The 17852-nt window shown below is 37.1% G+C and overlaps 1 protein-coding gene across 1 annotated transcript in view; it reads left to right on the top strand.

Moving 5' to 3' along the window:
- RGS22 (regulator of G protein signaling 22) overlaps positions 1-17852 on the top strand; it is a 59599-nt gene that overhangs the window by 18943 nt on the left and 22804 nt on the right. The window contains exons 8-16 of the mRNA XM_088057549.1: positions 234-497; positions 613-862; positions 1388-1549; positions 2492-2663; positions 4305-4381; positions 4899-5004; positions 6887-7012; positions 8573-8674; positions 14384-14578. Coding sequence (XP_087913675.1) covers positions 234-497; positions 613-862; positions 1388-1549; positions 2492-2663; positions 4305-4381; positions 4899-5004; positions 6887-7012; positions 8573-8674; positions 14384-14578 — 1454 coding nt within the window. The remainder of the gene's footprint in view (positions 1-233; positions 498-612; positions 863-1387; positions 1550-2491; positions 2664-4304; positions 4382-4898; positions 5005-6886; positions 7013-8572; positions 8675-14383; positions 14579-17852) is intronic.

Consider the following 17852-nt stretch of genomic DNA (forward strand, 5'->3'; position numbering starts at 1 on the left):
TTTTTGTTAATATCAACACATTTTGCCATATATAGTTAGGAAATGATGTAATTGCAGAGCAGGGAATCTCTCTGTCACGTTCCTAATCCAAGTATCTGTCTGTGACAGTGGCCAGCACTGGTTAGATGTGGCTTATTTTCAGAGAATGTTGAAAAGAATTTCTAAGTAGTTAGACAAAGAACCAGGTTACCTGTCTAAGGAATGCCACAAACAGAGTTTCCTTTCCCCTTCAGGGACATCATCTGCAAAAGCCTATGTTACCAGTGAGAGATCTGAAGAGGCTGAGGAGGGCTGCTCTGTGGCCATTGTTGAGTCTTCTTCCCACACACAGTCAAGAGTTTATCTAAACCCAAAATGGCACAGTGCAGCAAAAGAAGAAAATGAACAGGGAAGCACAACTTTTCAGACAGCAGAAGAATTCATACCAGCATCCTCTCAAATTGCAATGAAGGAACCCACTTCAGAGCTGACCCACCAGCCAGCTGCTGACACTGAAAGTAATGTGAAGTTCCACAAAAAAGCCTGAAGTGTTTACACACAAGTTAGTGAATAATGAATTTGCTCATGGTACTGCACAGTCACTCTTTAACCAAAGTTCTTCTCCACTTACAGCCTTGGACTGCAAGGAAGATGTAGAGAAACAAGGTCCTGAACAAGTAAGCTTGAGTTCAAGTTCAGAAAGTGTTGGGCCAGACAGCAGGGCTGCCTGGTGTATTAGTCACGGGACTTACGACACTGGCAACAGACATGAGTTTGAAAGATTCAAGAAGTTCATTAAAGGAACACTTGGGGAGAGGTACTGGTGGCTCTGGATGGATATTGAAAGACTAAAGGCTCTTAAGAACACTACAAGGCAACAAAGGTACTTCCCATTATTTAATAGTTACTCCCATGGCTTTAATACTTGTAACCTGGATAGATCAATGCAGGTTTTGAGATTTCAGAGTGAATTGTAATGTCTGAATAAGCAGACACAATTAAATGTTTGGAATGACTCTGCTGATAAAACTCTTTTTGCAGTCATGTTTGCAAAGCTTACATGAAGTCAGAATCATCATATTATTAAGGCTGTGTTAGAAAGAGATTTGGAAAACTGACCACAACAGAAAGAAACTAAAGAATAACAGAAATTAAATTCACAAGTAGGACATCAGAATGAAAAACAGCTTTAATGAAAGATCCTGCTGGATTCAGATAGTCTATACTACAGTGCTATACATTTTGACTTATACATAACTGTCTCTAATTTGTGGAAAAAATATTTTGGCTTCTGCCACTTGCAATTAAAAACATGTTGCATGGCAGTAGTTTAAGGAGTAGGAGGAACTGTAGTCAGTTCTGTACAGCACTTGATAAATGTTTATGTGACTATTTCTGTTGACTGCAGGCAACTCAGTAAGATGAAAAAACTGTACCTTCTGAGCAGTGGAGACTATTTCCTCAGTTCAGAAGTGTTGCTCAGACTTGAACTACTGCATGGAGATCAGTGGAATATAATGCATTTAAGACAGATTCAGCCTGAAGTAGTGAAACCGCTACTTCTTTACTGGTATGAAAAAATGGATGTGAAATAAAATTCTATTGTTTAATAAATGTCCATTTTCTTTGATAAGCCTATTATTTCATGTCACTTATCCCACTGCAATTATTAGAAGCAATGTCATTGTAAGTGCTAGCACATGAATTTTTGGCTGAGCCTAAACTACGTTACAATCTGCTGAGAACCAGGTAGAGCTGCCTTAATGAACCCTTGTTATTTTTCTACCAGATCATCTGAGCTACTTTGTGTATCTCTGCCTTGGATAAAGTTCAATTAAAGTTTAGTCTGCAGGACAGGGACACTCCTCCAGGCGCAGGAGGTTAATTCTGTCCTAACCTGTTCCCCATACTGCCCTTCCCAAGTTCTGAGGATGCTCTGTGCATACATCTTCGTGGAATTTAATCCTGAGACTTTAATGTTCAAAACCTGTCATACAAAATGCCTTTTACATATTAACAGCTTAAGTGAGGATATAAAATCTAACCTATTTCCAAAATGTGGGCTAAATTTTTGAAGGCGTTCTTTCCTCTCCAACGGGGTTCAACAAATTCTAGGCATAAACAAATACCTGCAATTGTGGATCCTCACATGACTTGTGGTCTCTGTCGTGGCCTACTATCCTTTCCTATGCTTTGCTGTAGGATGGATGGGGCATACCTTCCTGCAGACTGATAGAAAGGCAACTGTGTGCAATGGTGCAGAATTTGCAATATAAGTTTACTTATGTGAAGTTTGGTTTTAGATTTGGAAGCATGAAATATCTAAACATACCTTTGACAGTAGCTGATTTTTAATCCTAGGTGCATATAGCACCATATCTTGGTACAATAAACAACATCACTGGAAAAAATGAAAAAAGAAAAAAAAGCAAAAAACAAACAAAAAAAAAGCCAAATAGCCCAGTGTTTCATTATTTTGGAAAGTTCTACTTATTAGCTTTTTTCTCCCTAGGGGTCCCAGATTTTGTGTCACTCATTCAACAGCAATAGATGCTGCGAGTGCAAAACTGAAGTTCTGGCACACATGTCAAGAGAGACCAAGAGTGGATATTGATCCTTTCCCACAAATAGTATCATTGTTACCATTGACCCAAAAGTCTGACATACCACCTTCCCTTCTTCAGGTAAGTAGGATCACAACATTGGAAAACAAAGCTTTGCCCCATCAAAAATAATAACAAAACTCCTTGAATTCAATGGAACAATAACAAGGTACTTGGTTATTAGGAAAGATTCAGCAAGCTGGTATATTGAAGATAGTTAAACAAAAACATGCAATAAAATTCATTATACTTCATGCAACAAGTTGCTATAAGTTGAGTCAAATTATCTTCTCAGTTACCCTGGCTATTTCCTAAGTCCTTTGGATAGATATTTTAGCTGGAAGTTCTCAGAACTGCAAAATTAAGTCTCTAGCAATGCAGCTTTGCCACTCAGCCTTGTCTTAATCCAGAGTAATTCTTACAACTTCACTGCATTTAACCTGAATCTATTCCTCATGTCTGTAAAAAAGGCAGAATTCTGCTCATTTTCTGTCACTACAGCACTTCAGTCAGCTACACGTGGTTTTTGTTTTCTACAGAGGGCTGTGAGCCATTCCACAGACCTTTTCACAGTTTGTAGCTTTCAGGTGGCCAGTTCAGCTTTTGTCTCTTTTCTTTCTTGAAAGCCTGAGTGTGAGAGGTAACTGCAATAAAAACTACAGTTTTTCAGCAAGACAGTGTTAAGCTTCAGGATATGTGGTACTTGGAGAATGTGGATTGAAACTGTGATTCCAGTATCAAGAACTGTACAGGCTATGCTACAGATTTGTCAGCACATGCCTCTGTTACTTCAGGTTGGATAGTTTGGGGCTGCAATTACTTCCTTTGAAATCTGATTCATAGAGATAATGGAGGAAAACAGTGGGACAGATTTAGAAGAAACAAGGTTCAGAAGCCAGGTTCCTGTTGATCATGGCAGAAATGGAAGCAAGAAGCACCTATGTCTTACAGTGACCAGTTCACAACTGTGCTAATGAGCCAGGACTAGCTGTAGGTCAGGCAGACAGAAACCTGCAGGTTTTCCAGTCCCTGTTGAATTTGACAAAAATTAAGGCCTGGTACCATGAACATCACAGAGTCAGCTGATGGCCCATTTCTTGCTCTTATTTTTATTTTTTTCCTATGAGAAATTTGGACTTTTGAATCTTCGAGCTATACTGTGCTTGCGAGAGCTTAGATAGAGCAGCAGCTCTGGGTGAATTTCTGAGGGCACTCTGTATGCAGTTGGCATCTCCAAAAAGTCAGAGCGTGATTTTGTTAAAAATAATAAGTGATGGTGTGGCAGAATGACCCCTTTCTCTCCCAGGTTGAGTGATTGTATCTCTCTTCCAGTGAGCTAATTTAAGATAATTTTCCTAAAGTTTCACAAAACATGTTCACCTGCTCTTCACCTGACATCCTCTGTAGTTCTGCACAATGTGCTTTTAGCACATGTTAAAAATGCATTTTCTAAGCTCTAGTGGTTATTAAGGTATGCTGAAAAATATTGAAAAATATTCAGAAAGTTTTGCAACTTGCCATTTTACATGTTGTGATTGACAAGGAAGAATACTCTTGAAAACCCTTGACTGTTTTTGACCACTTAATGAAACATGTTAAGAAAACACAGAGGTGGAAAAAATAATCAGAATTGCCTTATTTTTCTGTTACATCTTTTACAAAAGTAGAGCAAACTCACCAAAAACTCTATTAAAACTAGCTAAACCAAATTTCTCTTTGAAGAGATCATCAGGATTACCACCTACTCTCACAGGGAGTCAGTTTCTCCAAAGGAATGACATTTCTAGCAGTAGAATGTGGTAAGTACTAAAGTCCCTTGTGTATCTTTCTACACAGCAATATACCTCAAGTATTTATGAAAGTATTTTAGATTCTACAGTTCTCATTATTGCTTTTCTTTAATACAATTATCTGCTTAGTGAAGCACAGTTATGGTACAGATTGTGGGCGAATTCCTCCCTGGCTGATTAGTTTCTTGCTTGTTTATGCCACAACCAAAAAGGTTTATTTCCCCAAACACAAGTGTCTTCTCTTATATAATAGTTGATATTCTATACATTCACATTCCTATAACCCATCTCAAATGTTAACCCTCAGAGTGGTGCTATGCCAATGATTTCCACAGGGCAATATGAAAAATGTATTCTTCTACATTTTTTTTTTTCATTATAAATTTGAACTCCATGCACCACGTTTTCCTCTACTATTCACTATGTAATTACACCGCTTTTCTGCCCCTTCTTATTTATTTATTCTATAAGCAGCCTTAGATTTTTTCTAAATATGTATTGATTTTTTTTTTTGTTTGTGATACAGGCCAATGTTTGTGAGCACAGACATGTTTCATAGCGTAGCTCTGGATGGGACCAAAGACTCAAAATACCAGGGTCATAGAAAGTATACCTATGCTGAGCTGCTCCATGTAAGTATGTCTTGAAAATATCAGCTGTCTTGAATCATGGGTTAAAATACTTTATTCTGCAATATGAAGTAGCCAATAATGGGGAGAAATTGGTTGAATTTTAACAATGTCAATACTTTATGCAGAGGTATCACTAGAATGTCAGCATTTTCTCTGTTGTATCTGTCACCATTTTATAGGAAATCATGGCGCACACAGAGATTTATTTTCACTAGAAAGTGCTGATCTTCTCCATAGTGACCATGTGTTCAGTAGGCTATTATGGAAAACTCTCTGGATAAATGCTTCAGTGCAATTATTACCTAGGAAAGTATATCAGACTTACAGTGAAAACTGAATCTGCCTTAGAAAGTCATTAAAATTATAGCACTCATAACAGGAAAATGGTTCATTTGTACAATCCCTCTTTATTGCTTATGTACTTCTTTTCTTTGTTGTATTATTGCCTGCTAAGCAGGTCTTCAGTCAAGCAAACCTCAGGAGAGACAGGCTGCACAGATAAGCCTTTTCTCAATAACTGTTAAAATGCTGACAAATCAAACCTATGAGATGTCAACATCAGGCAATCTAAAATATATCCAAAACCTTTCTTGTTTGTGGAATGGTCTCAAAACAGCCTGCTCTTTCATGGAGGCACTGATACCCATAGCCTTACAACTAAAAGAAAAAAATAAAGTTTAGAAATCCGGGCCCACTCATATGTGCATGGGGTTTGCTGAGCACTTCAGCATGAGTTTGTTTGTTTTGCAATTCAAAATCACACTTTATTTATTACTTCACTGCAATCATTTTACTTTGTTGTTTTTGACAGAAAAAAAGGTTAGTCTTTGCAGTTAGGGGATATTTGCAATTAGGAATGTATATTCAGCAAAAGTTCATACCATGAACTATTAGTTTTTATCCATCATATGCAGTTTCCCTCTTAGTGACAAAAGAAAATATCATACTTTAACACTGGCTAGACTGGAACATACAGTCAAGACCTTACAATTTGCCATCACAAATATGGTGCAAAGAGGAATGCAGGGATTCATAGTATAACTTCATATTGGGGAGAGAGATCTTCCTACTCTGCTTCAAAAGTCTGGTTTCCTCCTGCCTTTTTCCATCCTTGTTACTAGAGGATACTCTTATTAAATAACTAATACTAGGTATTTAGAAAGAAGCTGATTGCCAGCCACCACACTCATCTGCTTCCACTTCTGCTATCAGAGACAGCAAATTAGCCTTAATTTCTCTTTCGTGATCATCAGAAGCTAATTTACTTACAGAAGCCTCTTCTGGCTTCTCTGTGAGCATTGACAAATATATATTCTTCCTAAAATGCTCTATGAGCTAGCCATGGTAATGAGCATGGATTTCTTGCTCCCTAAATTGCTCATGATTTTGTTGCTCCTGTCAGTGGTGTATCTCCAGAAGATGTATCTTTTGTTCCATGATAATTAAATGTTTTGAATCTTGACCACCTCTTAACTTCTCTTAATTCAAAACACAGTAGCCTGAGCTGAGACAACCCTTGATAGTTAACTGGTGTCATTGAGTATCACTGGAATTCCCCAGAGCTAAAGACTTAATGACAGAATTAAGGCCAGGTCTGTTTTTCTGTTTTAAGTATTGAGGAATCACCTAAGGGATGCTATGATCACTTAGCTACTCTGCATGTCTTCAGTCATCAGATTTATTCCATTGGATGTGAATATATGTGGGAAAATGGTGTGGAGGGCAATGATCAACTGTGTATGTTGTAGAAAATGGAGTGTACTTCCTTGAGATGAAGATACTAATTGAACACGCTTCTTGGCCCTCCACTGTAATGTAGTGACATTTGAAAATAATGAAAGTCTGTTATTCCTTGCTGTTTAACTATGTTTTATTTGTCCAGGAGAAAAGTGCTGCTGGCAGTGTTGTCTTCAGGGGATCAGGAATTGAAAGCATGCTGCAGTCTCTTTATTTGGAGAACAGAGCAGGCTACTACTTCACACAATTCTGTGAGAAGTCAGGGAATAAGGTATGAATATTTTCCTACTCTGTGATAATTTAGTCCACAGTTGACTGAATGCCAAGTTATAGAGGGCAGCCAGACTGAAAAAAAAAAAGAAATGGAGAAAGAAAGATTGATGACTGGATGAATTATTACTTGTGAGACTTCAATCCCTCAACAACAATAAACTGTTCATGTATATATGCAAACTAATGACAGGTCTTAACCAAGCTGTCAGATTCTCACTGTCTCAAACCTATTGGAATTCTTATTATACCATCAGGGATAAAAAAAAAAAAAAAGAAGAAGAAGAATTTTAAAAATTAACCTTTAACTTGGCAGAAAAAAATGAGGTCTTAACCCACACAAACAATTATTTAAAAAAATGGGAAATCAGCTGTGCTATTACTCATGATAATCTGATTTCTTCTTACTTTTTGGGTTAGTGATGTCCAAAATCTCCAATATTTTTAAAATGTTCTTATGTTTCCATGAATCTCCTTGGATTTCTGAGACATACCACAATTTCTTCTATGTATTCAGCAGATCTATCATTCATTGCTGGGTGTAAATTGAGGATTGAATTAGAACAAGTTATGAATATTGAGTTAGTGTTTAGTGGCTTTGCAAAAAAAGTCTTTAGGGGAGGTTTGAATGCAATCAAGATGGACATCTATTTCACCACTAGCAAAACCCAGAATCCAGCATCAGTAGCTAAAAATGCCTCCGGCTTCTACAAGTCAAGATCCAATGTTTCCAAAGCTGAATACCTTCAGCTAAAAATATTAAATTGGTATAGATAGAAATCTAAATAAACTTATTTTTTCATTAGAGATAGGCAACCACCCACATGTCTCTAGCCTTTCCAGGTGCCAGAGTCCTTTCAAAATTATTTGCTTAAAGTTTTCTCTTCAGCTGTGAAACCTATTTCACTCATGGTTCAGGTCTGCAAGGCTACAGTTTGTGGAACAAAGTTCCCTACCCCTATCTTTTTGGAACTAATTCCTTATTGGTTAGTGATGGGGGTTTCAGGGTATTTTTAAGGTCTAATCACCATGAACATATGATTAAAACAAAGGACATGGGGAAAGATCTTTTGCTGTTTGTTTGATTGAATTTATGACATAAGGTGAAGACTCTGGGTTTCAGAAATGCATGTAATAAAAATATAATGATAATCCCTGTATGATATGTCAAGTACACAGTATTTAATTGTTTGGGGTATTGCTTCAAAATGCTATTTTACCATGGCACAAACTCTGCATGTTCATTATCAGCGTCTCTTCTTTTGCACTAGCTTTATGTCACTGAAATGTGGTTACTCTTCAAAAGTTAACTACAATGTTAATGATTTTAATGGCCAATTATGCATAAAGGATACAATAAAAGATAGAGTATCAATGTGATGATGCTATTAAATATGTTGTCCTTCTGCCAGTATGCAACAGAAGATTAAATCCATCTTAAATGGAGCTTGATTTATGATGACCCCAAGGAGCTAAATAATTACTTGCATTGGGAAGCCAGTTTTTTTTATAAAATTGTGATATTTGGGTAGCAATAACTTAAAATATTTTTCATTTCTAGTTGTGGAAGAACTGTGTGTACTTTTGGTTCGACCTACAGACTTATAGTCAGCTTTTTTACCAAGAAACACTTCAACATTTTCAAATACGCAATCAAGCTCAAGTAAGTTGTAAATAATGTGTTTTTCTTTCAAAAATACATTTATTCATTCCTTCACAAATGCATTTGTTCAGTATAAAGACTGAAAAGAAGATAGAAAATAGAAAAGTTTCCAAATCTTGACAACCCACAGCAAAGTAAATCTGTGTTGTGGACAATAAAAGAAGCTCTTTGGATTGTTTCCATGGAATTTCTTGATTCAAATGTTAAACATGCATAGTTTGATTTCCAGGCTCTGCAGCCTGTTCCCAGTTTAATCTGTTATACTCAGTTTACCTAAACTCCCCTTTGCTACATTGCGTCATATTTGGAAACTGTCTGCTTAGTGTTAACATCGGAGATAGTACTTTTTCTAAAACATCTAATTGTGCTGTACCTTTCCTTCCATCTCCTGTGGGGGTTAGAATTGCAGATCTCATAGTACAGACCTCAGAGAACAACCTCAATAATGAAAATTGATCTTTGTTGGCCCTTTTTGATTGTTATGATTGTCAGGGCATCATTCTTATCTTTCCCGTGGTTGTCATCCCCTAAATAGATTTTTAGACCCTCATTTGATGTTAAGTGGTGATTTTAAGTGATGTTAAGTGTTATTTCCTATAAAAGAGTATTTTAATTGAACATGCACTTTGCTCACAGTGGTGCTGAAGGCAGAGTAGATTGGTTCCATCAGGGAAAGAAACTGCAACAGTGTTATATAATTAGAACTACGAAGAGCTTTTAAAATCACTTTGTGGAATTTTGGTCTGATTTTCCTCTATAAAACTTGTGTAGGAGTATACCCTATCTGCATATTTCAATTTGTACTGTAATACAGAAAAGCTTCTTCACCTATCATTGTAACAAATATCTGTAGAGAGCACGTGAGAGTAATCTCTTTATATGACATGTTCCTGAGCATCTGGACATCCCTGAATTTGAAGTCTTGAAGTCTTCTTTTCCTTCTTGGAGGTTTGGGAAAATGGCAGAATTTTGCATATTTGTCCAGAATTCTCATCTGAATCGGTGTTGTTTGTACAGAAATTCCAAGTAGAGGCCAAGGCATGGATTCCTCCCTCTCTTCCGTCTCTATACTGCTACCCTATTTAGTTGTTTGCCCCTCCAGTTATGGCCTGAGGCTGTGGGCAACTGAATGTCCCCTTAAGTCTGACTGTCTCTTGTATCCATCCATGTGTGTGGCTGGGGACCTCCTCACAGCAGATATGCAAGTTGACCATATCTAGTCTGTGTCACCATTTTCCTACGTGTTTTATTGCAGGCCAAAACTTAGCTTATAGTCCCTGATGGTTTTCATTTTGGTTTCATTTCACACCAGTTTTCATTCTTTTTGCAGTGGTTGCATGGCTGAAAATTTAAGGTCCAGGTCTTTTTCACTAATCTTACTTCCAGTGCTGGCCTGGTGGTGACAGCAGAACATCATACAATCATTGTTACCAGGCAATTGCAGACAGTACATCCACACAGCCGTGAAAGTAAATACATCAAAACGAAATATGTGAAACTGTTCCATTAGCATAACTAACAGCTGAAATGTAACATAACAAATCAACACATGTGCTGCAACATTTGGTATCATTCTCAAGCTTGCCTTTTAAGGCTGCAGAAAAATTATACTTGTTTTCATTGGAACACCATAAAGAGTCAAGCTGCAACCAATCTACAGAGTCTGCTTACGGAGAGGATGCCTTCCCAAATTCTGCACTCACCTTTGGCATAAGAAGACAGTCGCTCCAAATACTCCTAAGAGAATGTGAATCAGATTCACATGACACATTGTCATATATATTTTACTGTTTATTACAGAAAGGGACATGTATAGACAAATAGAGTGTTCCATATGTGTGCTGCCTGCTTCCTGTTAGAAACAAGAACAAACCTTGTTTTATTTGTTAGGCATTGCTATTTCAGCAATAAAATAAAATAGAGTAATAAGATGCTTTCCAAGGTATATATGCATTCACCTGGGGAAAGAAACCACACTGAGAATGAAATCTGGTGGATAAGAACAATGACAAGTACCAGTAATCATCCAGGAACATACATGATTATTCACTATAAATATATGCACAGGAGGTGTAAAAAAATTTGAAAATTAAACCAATAAAGAAACATATAATGTCAGATTTTAATTTTAAAAAAAGTTATTAGAACTAGAAAATTTAATACAGTTGTGAAAAACACAGTATTTTAATTCTAGAATCAGTTTAGATAAAGGGAGTCCTCATTACTGTGGACTTTTAGGGTCAGATTCAAGATTTATGTTAGTGGGAAGTGATGATGGAGGTTAAGGCAGTTTAGCCTCTCTGTTTAACACCAGCCAGTGCATTGCATTCTTCCATCATACGATTCTGCCAAGCAGCTGCACAAGCCCCTCATTTAGATCAGAGCAATATTCATTCCTTTGGGCAGCAGTACAAAGCACTTGGACTTAAATCTTTCTCACATTTCTTGCTTCACTCCAGTCATTCTGAAATTGCTTATCAAAGCCTTCTCATCTGGGGATGAATTCACACCAGACCCCAAGGCCTATACAATCCCTGATTTGGAAAGTCATAAATGAGGCCAAAGTCTTAATCTGAATTTTGTAACCATTTTGTATAATCAGGTTTGTGCAATTTTAAGTAATTCCATTATGCAAACTGTTAAAGATAAGGTTTGGATTCATCACATATTTACATTTATAGGAGAATTTATAGCTGTCAGCTAGAAAAATTACTGTGTTTTTCAATAGGAACAAAACAATGGATCAACAAAGCTTGATATGCACTTGATGTCATATGCTTCAGATTTTTGTATGAATTTGTTTACCTATAAGTTCATTTAATGTAATTTTTCCTGTTGATCCCATAGGATATTGACCAATATAACAGTTTCAGTATTCCATGAGAATGAGAAAACCTCAGGAATTCCATGACATGGGAATAAAACGAGGCTATGATCATTACTTTTTATAAAATGTGTCTTGCAAACTGCATTGCCCTGTGTTGAAGGCTATGAACAGACACTTTTCCTCTTTTTGACATGTCTAGAACTCTTCTCAGTTTTTTTTCCTGCAGTCCTTGCAATCAAATCTGTGCAGATTTAGAGAGGCACCTCAACTCTGTGCAAGGGACACAGGGATGAAAGCTACTTCTCATTTCTCTCCTATCTGCAAATGCAGACGTATTCACTTACTTGGTCAAATGGGTCAAATCCCATTGCAATGGATTCTTATGAGAATTCAAGTAAAAAGATGCCAAACCCTCTGACACTGTAAATATGCATCCTTCAAATGAAGAGGCCATAATGATTACACCCCTGAGGGTCTGGTTCTTTGAGTTTGGATAAGTACATTCCTCTAGCTAGCTTAACCACTTCTAAATTTTTCCTTCATGTGTATTGCCTGCCCTAACTATTGGTTCTGGAGAAAAATGTCTGTCTTTACTATGTTCTGGTTTTGCATGTGAAATGAAAAAGAACCGGGGGCAGTTCTGCAGGTAGAGCAGCCTACAAAAGCAGTCCCTAATGTGGCAATATATTACAACAGCATTCATGTGAGCAGATTATCAATAGCTTTTGGTCAACATTTCTTGGTCTGGGCAATTTCTAACTTGGTAGGCTGATATTTTTTGCCAACTCTAAAGAAGAGTAGCAAATATACTCAGGTTAACCTATTTCATACAAGATCATTGGGAAAGGGAATTCCAGCCAAGAAACTAGTGGTGTGTTTGTTTTTATTTTATTCTTAAATCTATGCTCAAATGATCACTCATTTAAGGAACCAGGTCAATTTGTGCTGAAATATTGAGGACCTCTTTTTGAAGCTTTTTGTTATTTTACAGATCCCTTGTGTGGTAAGTCATAACAGGTGGAGTAACGTAGTCCTAATGACAACTGAAATGGTTAACCCCTTTTTAAAAAGGCTATTTTTAAAGATACCACATCTTGGTATCATTGGACTTGTCCCTTCTAATTTGGCTAATTTTATATATTAAATGTTTTGGATCAGAGTAAACATGATTTAGCTGAAACTTTCCTAGTGTTAGGGCTCTTCAAAGTATCATTCAACTTTTGAAATCTATTTAAAGCTGTTAAATTTAAATGTACTTAGGGATTTACTGAGAAGGATTTAATTTAGGATAAATACAGTCTTGTTTTCAGGTAAGACTCTCCCTATGGATGTTCTATTTCTCTTACACCTTGCACCTGCATATCATTATTGCACTGATAATAGTAGGCACAGTAGGCACAAACCATCTTTGTTTGCAGGGAAAATATAGACATGTGGAAAGAGTGTAGAATCCTGCCTGCACAATAAATACAGTAATAATAACAAGAGCTAACTGGGGGATGGATGTCAGCCATCACAGTCCTATATTCCTCAGTGACCTAATACCAGGAGAATCTAAAGGGTTTGTTTCAAATTGTAAAAAAAATTCAAAATAATGGGGGTATATCTATTGCTGTTTGAAAGAGAGAGTCTAATAAATAAGCATTTAATTTAAAACAAACAGAAACATAGTTAATTAATGTACTCAAACATTATTCCTTTGTGCTTGAAATCTAAGAACACCAGTGTTTTACTGCTGCCTGAACACAGAGTAAATGTATTATTTTCTTCTCTTCTAGTGCTTTGTACATCTACTAGTTACAGATGGATTTTAGCAACTTAGGGAAAATAAGAATTATCAGAATCCTGAATTCTTCATTGTCAAACCTGTGATAATAAATAGTGAAAATGGACTTGTGAATGCTATCCTAGAGAGAAATTCTGATTTGTGCTACTAATCAGGTCCCTGACTGTATGTTTAAAATATAGTTAGACTTCCACAATATGAAGAAGAGAAAATATTTATAAGGATATGAAATATATTTTGGCAGCATCTTTTTTTACTTGAGTTCCTAGCTGAAGTCAGAATCTTGAAGTTTTAGAAAACTATTTTGGAATATCTTCTTCCGAGATGTTCCTGGAAAACAAGTGTTTTACTCTGAGTTTTCAATAATCATTTTCATAGCATAATTTACAGAACATTTAGAAAACAAGACTTTTACATAGGGGACTGTATGAAAAAATAAAATTGAAATACATAACATTACTCTGTGCTTTAAGGATGAGCTGTATGGGAGAAGGAAATATCCTGCAGGTTCAGTTTTCTGCTTCTTGTGCATGTTGAATGGCAAACTCTGTGCTTCAGATATGAAGCATGTTGTGATTCTTGTTTGGGTAAGGGCTTAGACCTTAGCTGTGCAGTGATATCTTCTGCATGGATCCTATACTATGATAAGAGTCTCACCATTGTCAAAAAACTAAATAAGTGAACCTCCACACAGAATGAAATAGTATAATTTTTCATTAGTTTTAACCTCACATTTACAAATTACATCTCTTTGAAGAAGTAAGATGCCTTCACTAATTGGCCCAGCACATATTCTTCAAAACAACAGTGGGACTTCATGAAGAGTGCAGTTGCTGTAATAATTATTACAGTGATTATCTGAATCTAAGTATCAGCCAAATCTATCCAAGTGAAAATTTCATTAACCATTTTAACAAGTAAGAGTAAAAATGGCAGGGAGATCCATTATGCCAATAACTGAATTTTGGACTAATACTAATTCTGAACATACAGCCGGGCAGTGAGGAACAAATATGCATTAATTCTCTCCTTCAAGGGTCTGTGGCCATTGAAATGAATGATGGCTAAGATACAGTTTTCTTCTGTTTTATTGTAGTTCCTTTATGCAAATTACATTGCTCCATCTGCCAGTATGGACATTGGACTTAATCAGAATAAGAAAAACATGATTTATCACAAAATTCACCCAGCTTTTGAGGACCTTTTTGACACAGCAGAAGAACATATCCTCGCTATTCTGCTGGAACCATGGATGAAGATGGTGGAAGCAGATGAATACACTTATAGAAAGGTAATATCTGGATGGCACCATGAAAAATTCTTATTTCAGGGAAGAAAATCAAAAGAGCATTCATATGCAAACCTGTTGTATTTATACTCAGGAAGGGAGAAGTATTAAAGATGATTTACTTCTTTCCATCCTGATATGTGGAAATCCGCTGAGCTTCTTGTAGAGAGTAGACTTCTCATCTGAAAGGAAGGTGTGGGCTTCATAGACTCCTTGGCCTGTGAACTGGGGAGGAGCACATCTTGCTGTGGTAAAACTCTGATCTCAGGAAGTTTCATGTTTCTGCAATTGTAGCATTGATCAGAAGTAATTTTTTTATGATGGATTTCCCACAAGCACTCTATTTTTAATGATGAGCACATAGTAAGGTGATTTTTTAGAATGTCAGTGCAGTGACAGTAGGTATTTCCAGTGTTCAGAATTTAAGTGCGGCTACTGCTAGCATAGAGGAAATGTGATGTGGTGATTCAGCTGTATTTGCCCCAAACACTTTTTAGATTGCTGCTCTAAAAAAGTGACTCAGAGGTGTACTCAGTTCTAATCCCAAAATGTTCCGAAAGCTTGAATTGAGCATGCTTGTGGAGGTCAGAGGAGATGGCTGCAATCCTGGCTGTGCCTTTGACAAATAACAACAAGAAATGGTGATGACAATGGCAGGTGCTATGGCTCTCTGTTCTTTGTAAACTTACCTACAAGTTGCTAGCTGTATGTCAAACTCCTTCTGGGTGCCACAATACAAGAAAGATATAAAGCTATTGGAAAGTGTCCAGAGGAGGGCTATGAAGATGGTGAAGGGCTTTGAGGGGAAGACTACGAGTCCTGAGGTCACTTAGTCGGCCTGGAGAGGAAGAGATTGAGGTGGTCTAGAGGCACCAATCTCTTCTCTGTGGTGCCCAGTGACAGGCCCCAAGGGAATGGCCTGAAGTTGTGTCAGAGGAGGTTTAGGTAGGATATTAGGAAAAATTCCTTCACCCAGAGGGTGGCTGGGCACTGGAGCAGGCTCCCCAGGCCAAGCATCAAGCCTGACAGAGTTCAAGAAGTGCTTGGACAATGATCTGGGGCACATGGTGTGCCTCTGGGGGCTATATCCTGTGCAGTATCAGGACTTGGACTCAATTATCCTTGTATGTCCCTTCTAACTGAGGATACTCTAGATTCCATGATCCTGATTTCAATTTTTAGCATCTCTCTCTTGGATATGGAAGGAGAAACTTACAGAGGGGAATCAGGAGTTAGAGAGCAGGAAGTTAGTTCTTTGGCAGGAAGTTAGTTCTTTCTCCTGTTTTTCTTCACTATGACCTTAGATGAAGCATGTCCAATTTATAGGAAATATCATCACTTGTCAGCTTGTAATAACATGCCCACATTGCCCCCCCGCAAAATATTTTGAAATCCTTTTTAGACGTTTTGTAGTACAGTGTATTTTTTGTTCTATATCATGCATGCATGTAAGAACAACTAGATGAATAGATCCTAAAATCAAAGTTGAGAATGGTCTTCTAAGCCTGTTAGGTGGTGACCAGTATTAAAGAATAGAGTATAAGAACAGGAAAGAAACATAGAACCATATTTAGCACTTTGCAAACAAAGAATTCCATAGAACAGAGATTCTTATCCACATTTTTTATTTTAATAGTCTTTGATGAGGTTATTTTTCCCCCATGGGTTTCTGTAAAATGTATCTTGAGTGATGTATCTTCAGCTTCACTATAGAAGTGGGTTTCATGGTTTAGTCAAGCCATATGAGAAGAAAATGCATATCTTGATATGTTTGCAAACCCCTTCCTGATAATTTCACCTGGTGCCCTAGTTCTGTATGTCGTAAGGAACAATTGCTATCTTGTCCTATTCTCAATATTGTTATGCTTTTACAAGTTTCTGTTATATTCCACTTCAGTTAGATCTCTTTGAAACTTAAGAATCCTAGACACTTTGACCTCTCCTCCTACAGAAGGTGTTCCATACCTTTGTTGCACTTACTGCCCCATCTGTATGTATTACTTTATATTCTTTTGATGAGATGCAAGCAATACTCAAGGTCTGCATGCACTAAGGATCATCCAGTGGCAGAACCATGTTTTCTGTTGTACTTTTGTCTGTTCCTAATTGGTCCTTATCGTTCTAATTGCCTTTTGACTCCTGGTGAACTTTGAGTGGATGTGCAAAATGTGAGCTAATAGACATCTGCAATGATTCCAAGATTTTCTTCCCAAGTAATAACTACTAATGGAAAGCCCTAATTTGGAGCTCACTGGAATGACTTAATGTTTATTATCGTTGAATTCAGCTGGCCTTTTATCATGCAGATGCTAAAGTGTCCTGCTATCCTGCAGCTTTTCACAGTCAATTTAATTTTTTGCTCTGTGGAATAATTTTGCAAACTTTGTTGCCTCTTCACTCACCTCCTTTTTCAGATAGTTTCGGAATGTTTAAAAAACAACCTCAGTGCAGGTCCCTGTGAGACTCCAACAGGAACCCCACCCCATAACGAAAGTTATTTATTTCTTTGGTTTTGATTTTCTACCTTGTAATTAATTCACGAGGGGTCTTTCCCTCTCATCCTGTGATAACATAATATCCTTTAGAAACTTTGAAACTTTGAGAGTCTTAGTGAAATGAAATATAGTAATCCAAACACATCTGTAAAATATTTTCTTTGCTTTTCCACGTCTTCTCTAACCTTTCAGATAAATTGTTTTTTCTAAACTATTTCAGCTATAATTCTTTATAACCTGCAGTGCACCTTGGAATTGACTGATACTTTTCATGAATCTGAAATTTTATGTCCTTTCTATCAGACTAGTTTTAGTCTTTTGCAACTGTGTATTTTCTGTGCTCTATAAGAGCTGTCTAGTGTCTATTGCTGGTCCTAACTGAGTGCTCAGCACAGCTCTTATGCACCGTTTTTGCATTAAAAGGAGCCTGCTTTTGAGCTCTCTGTTTTCACTGTTTCTAGTGAAAAGTAAGGATTGAAGAAATATACTTTGCAGTTAATATGTATGTCAGTTTATATCTCCTTGAATTAAGCACAGGATAATCTATTGCCCTTTCAGTTTGGAGGATGCGTTACTTTGCAAGAGAAGTTATGTGCAGACTTCCCAGTGCTCTAATAACACAAAGATATTAATCCAAGCATGAAAAAACCAACTAGATCCTTTTGACAGCAGAATACAAGTGTTTGTGCAGAGTTACAATACACAGACTTAAAATGACCTGTTCTAGGAGGCACTAGAGTCTCTTTGTACTAGGTGCAGGCTGATAGTTAGGCACACTCCTT

Source organism: Pseudopodoces humilis, chromosome 1 (genome assembly GCF_049639895.1).
Source record: "Pseudopodoces humilis isolate 2021_Gansu_Grassland_sample_001 chromosome 1, ASM4963989v1, whole genome shotgun sequence".
NCBI classification, from domain to species: Eukaryota; Metazoa; Chordata; class Aves; order Passeriformes; family Paridae; genus Pseudopodoces; species Pseudopodoces humilis.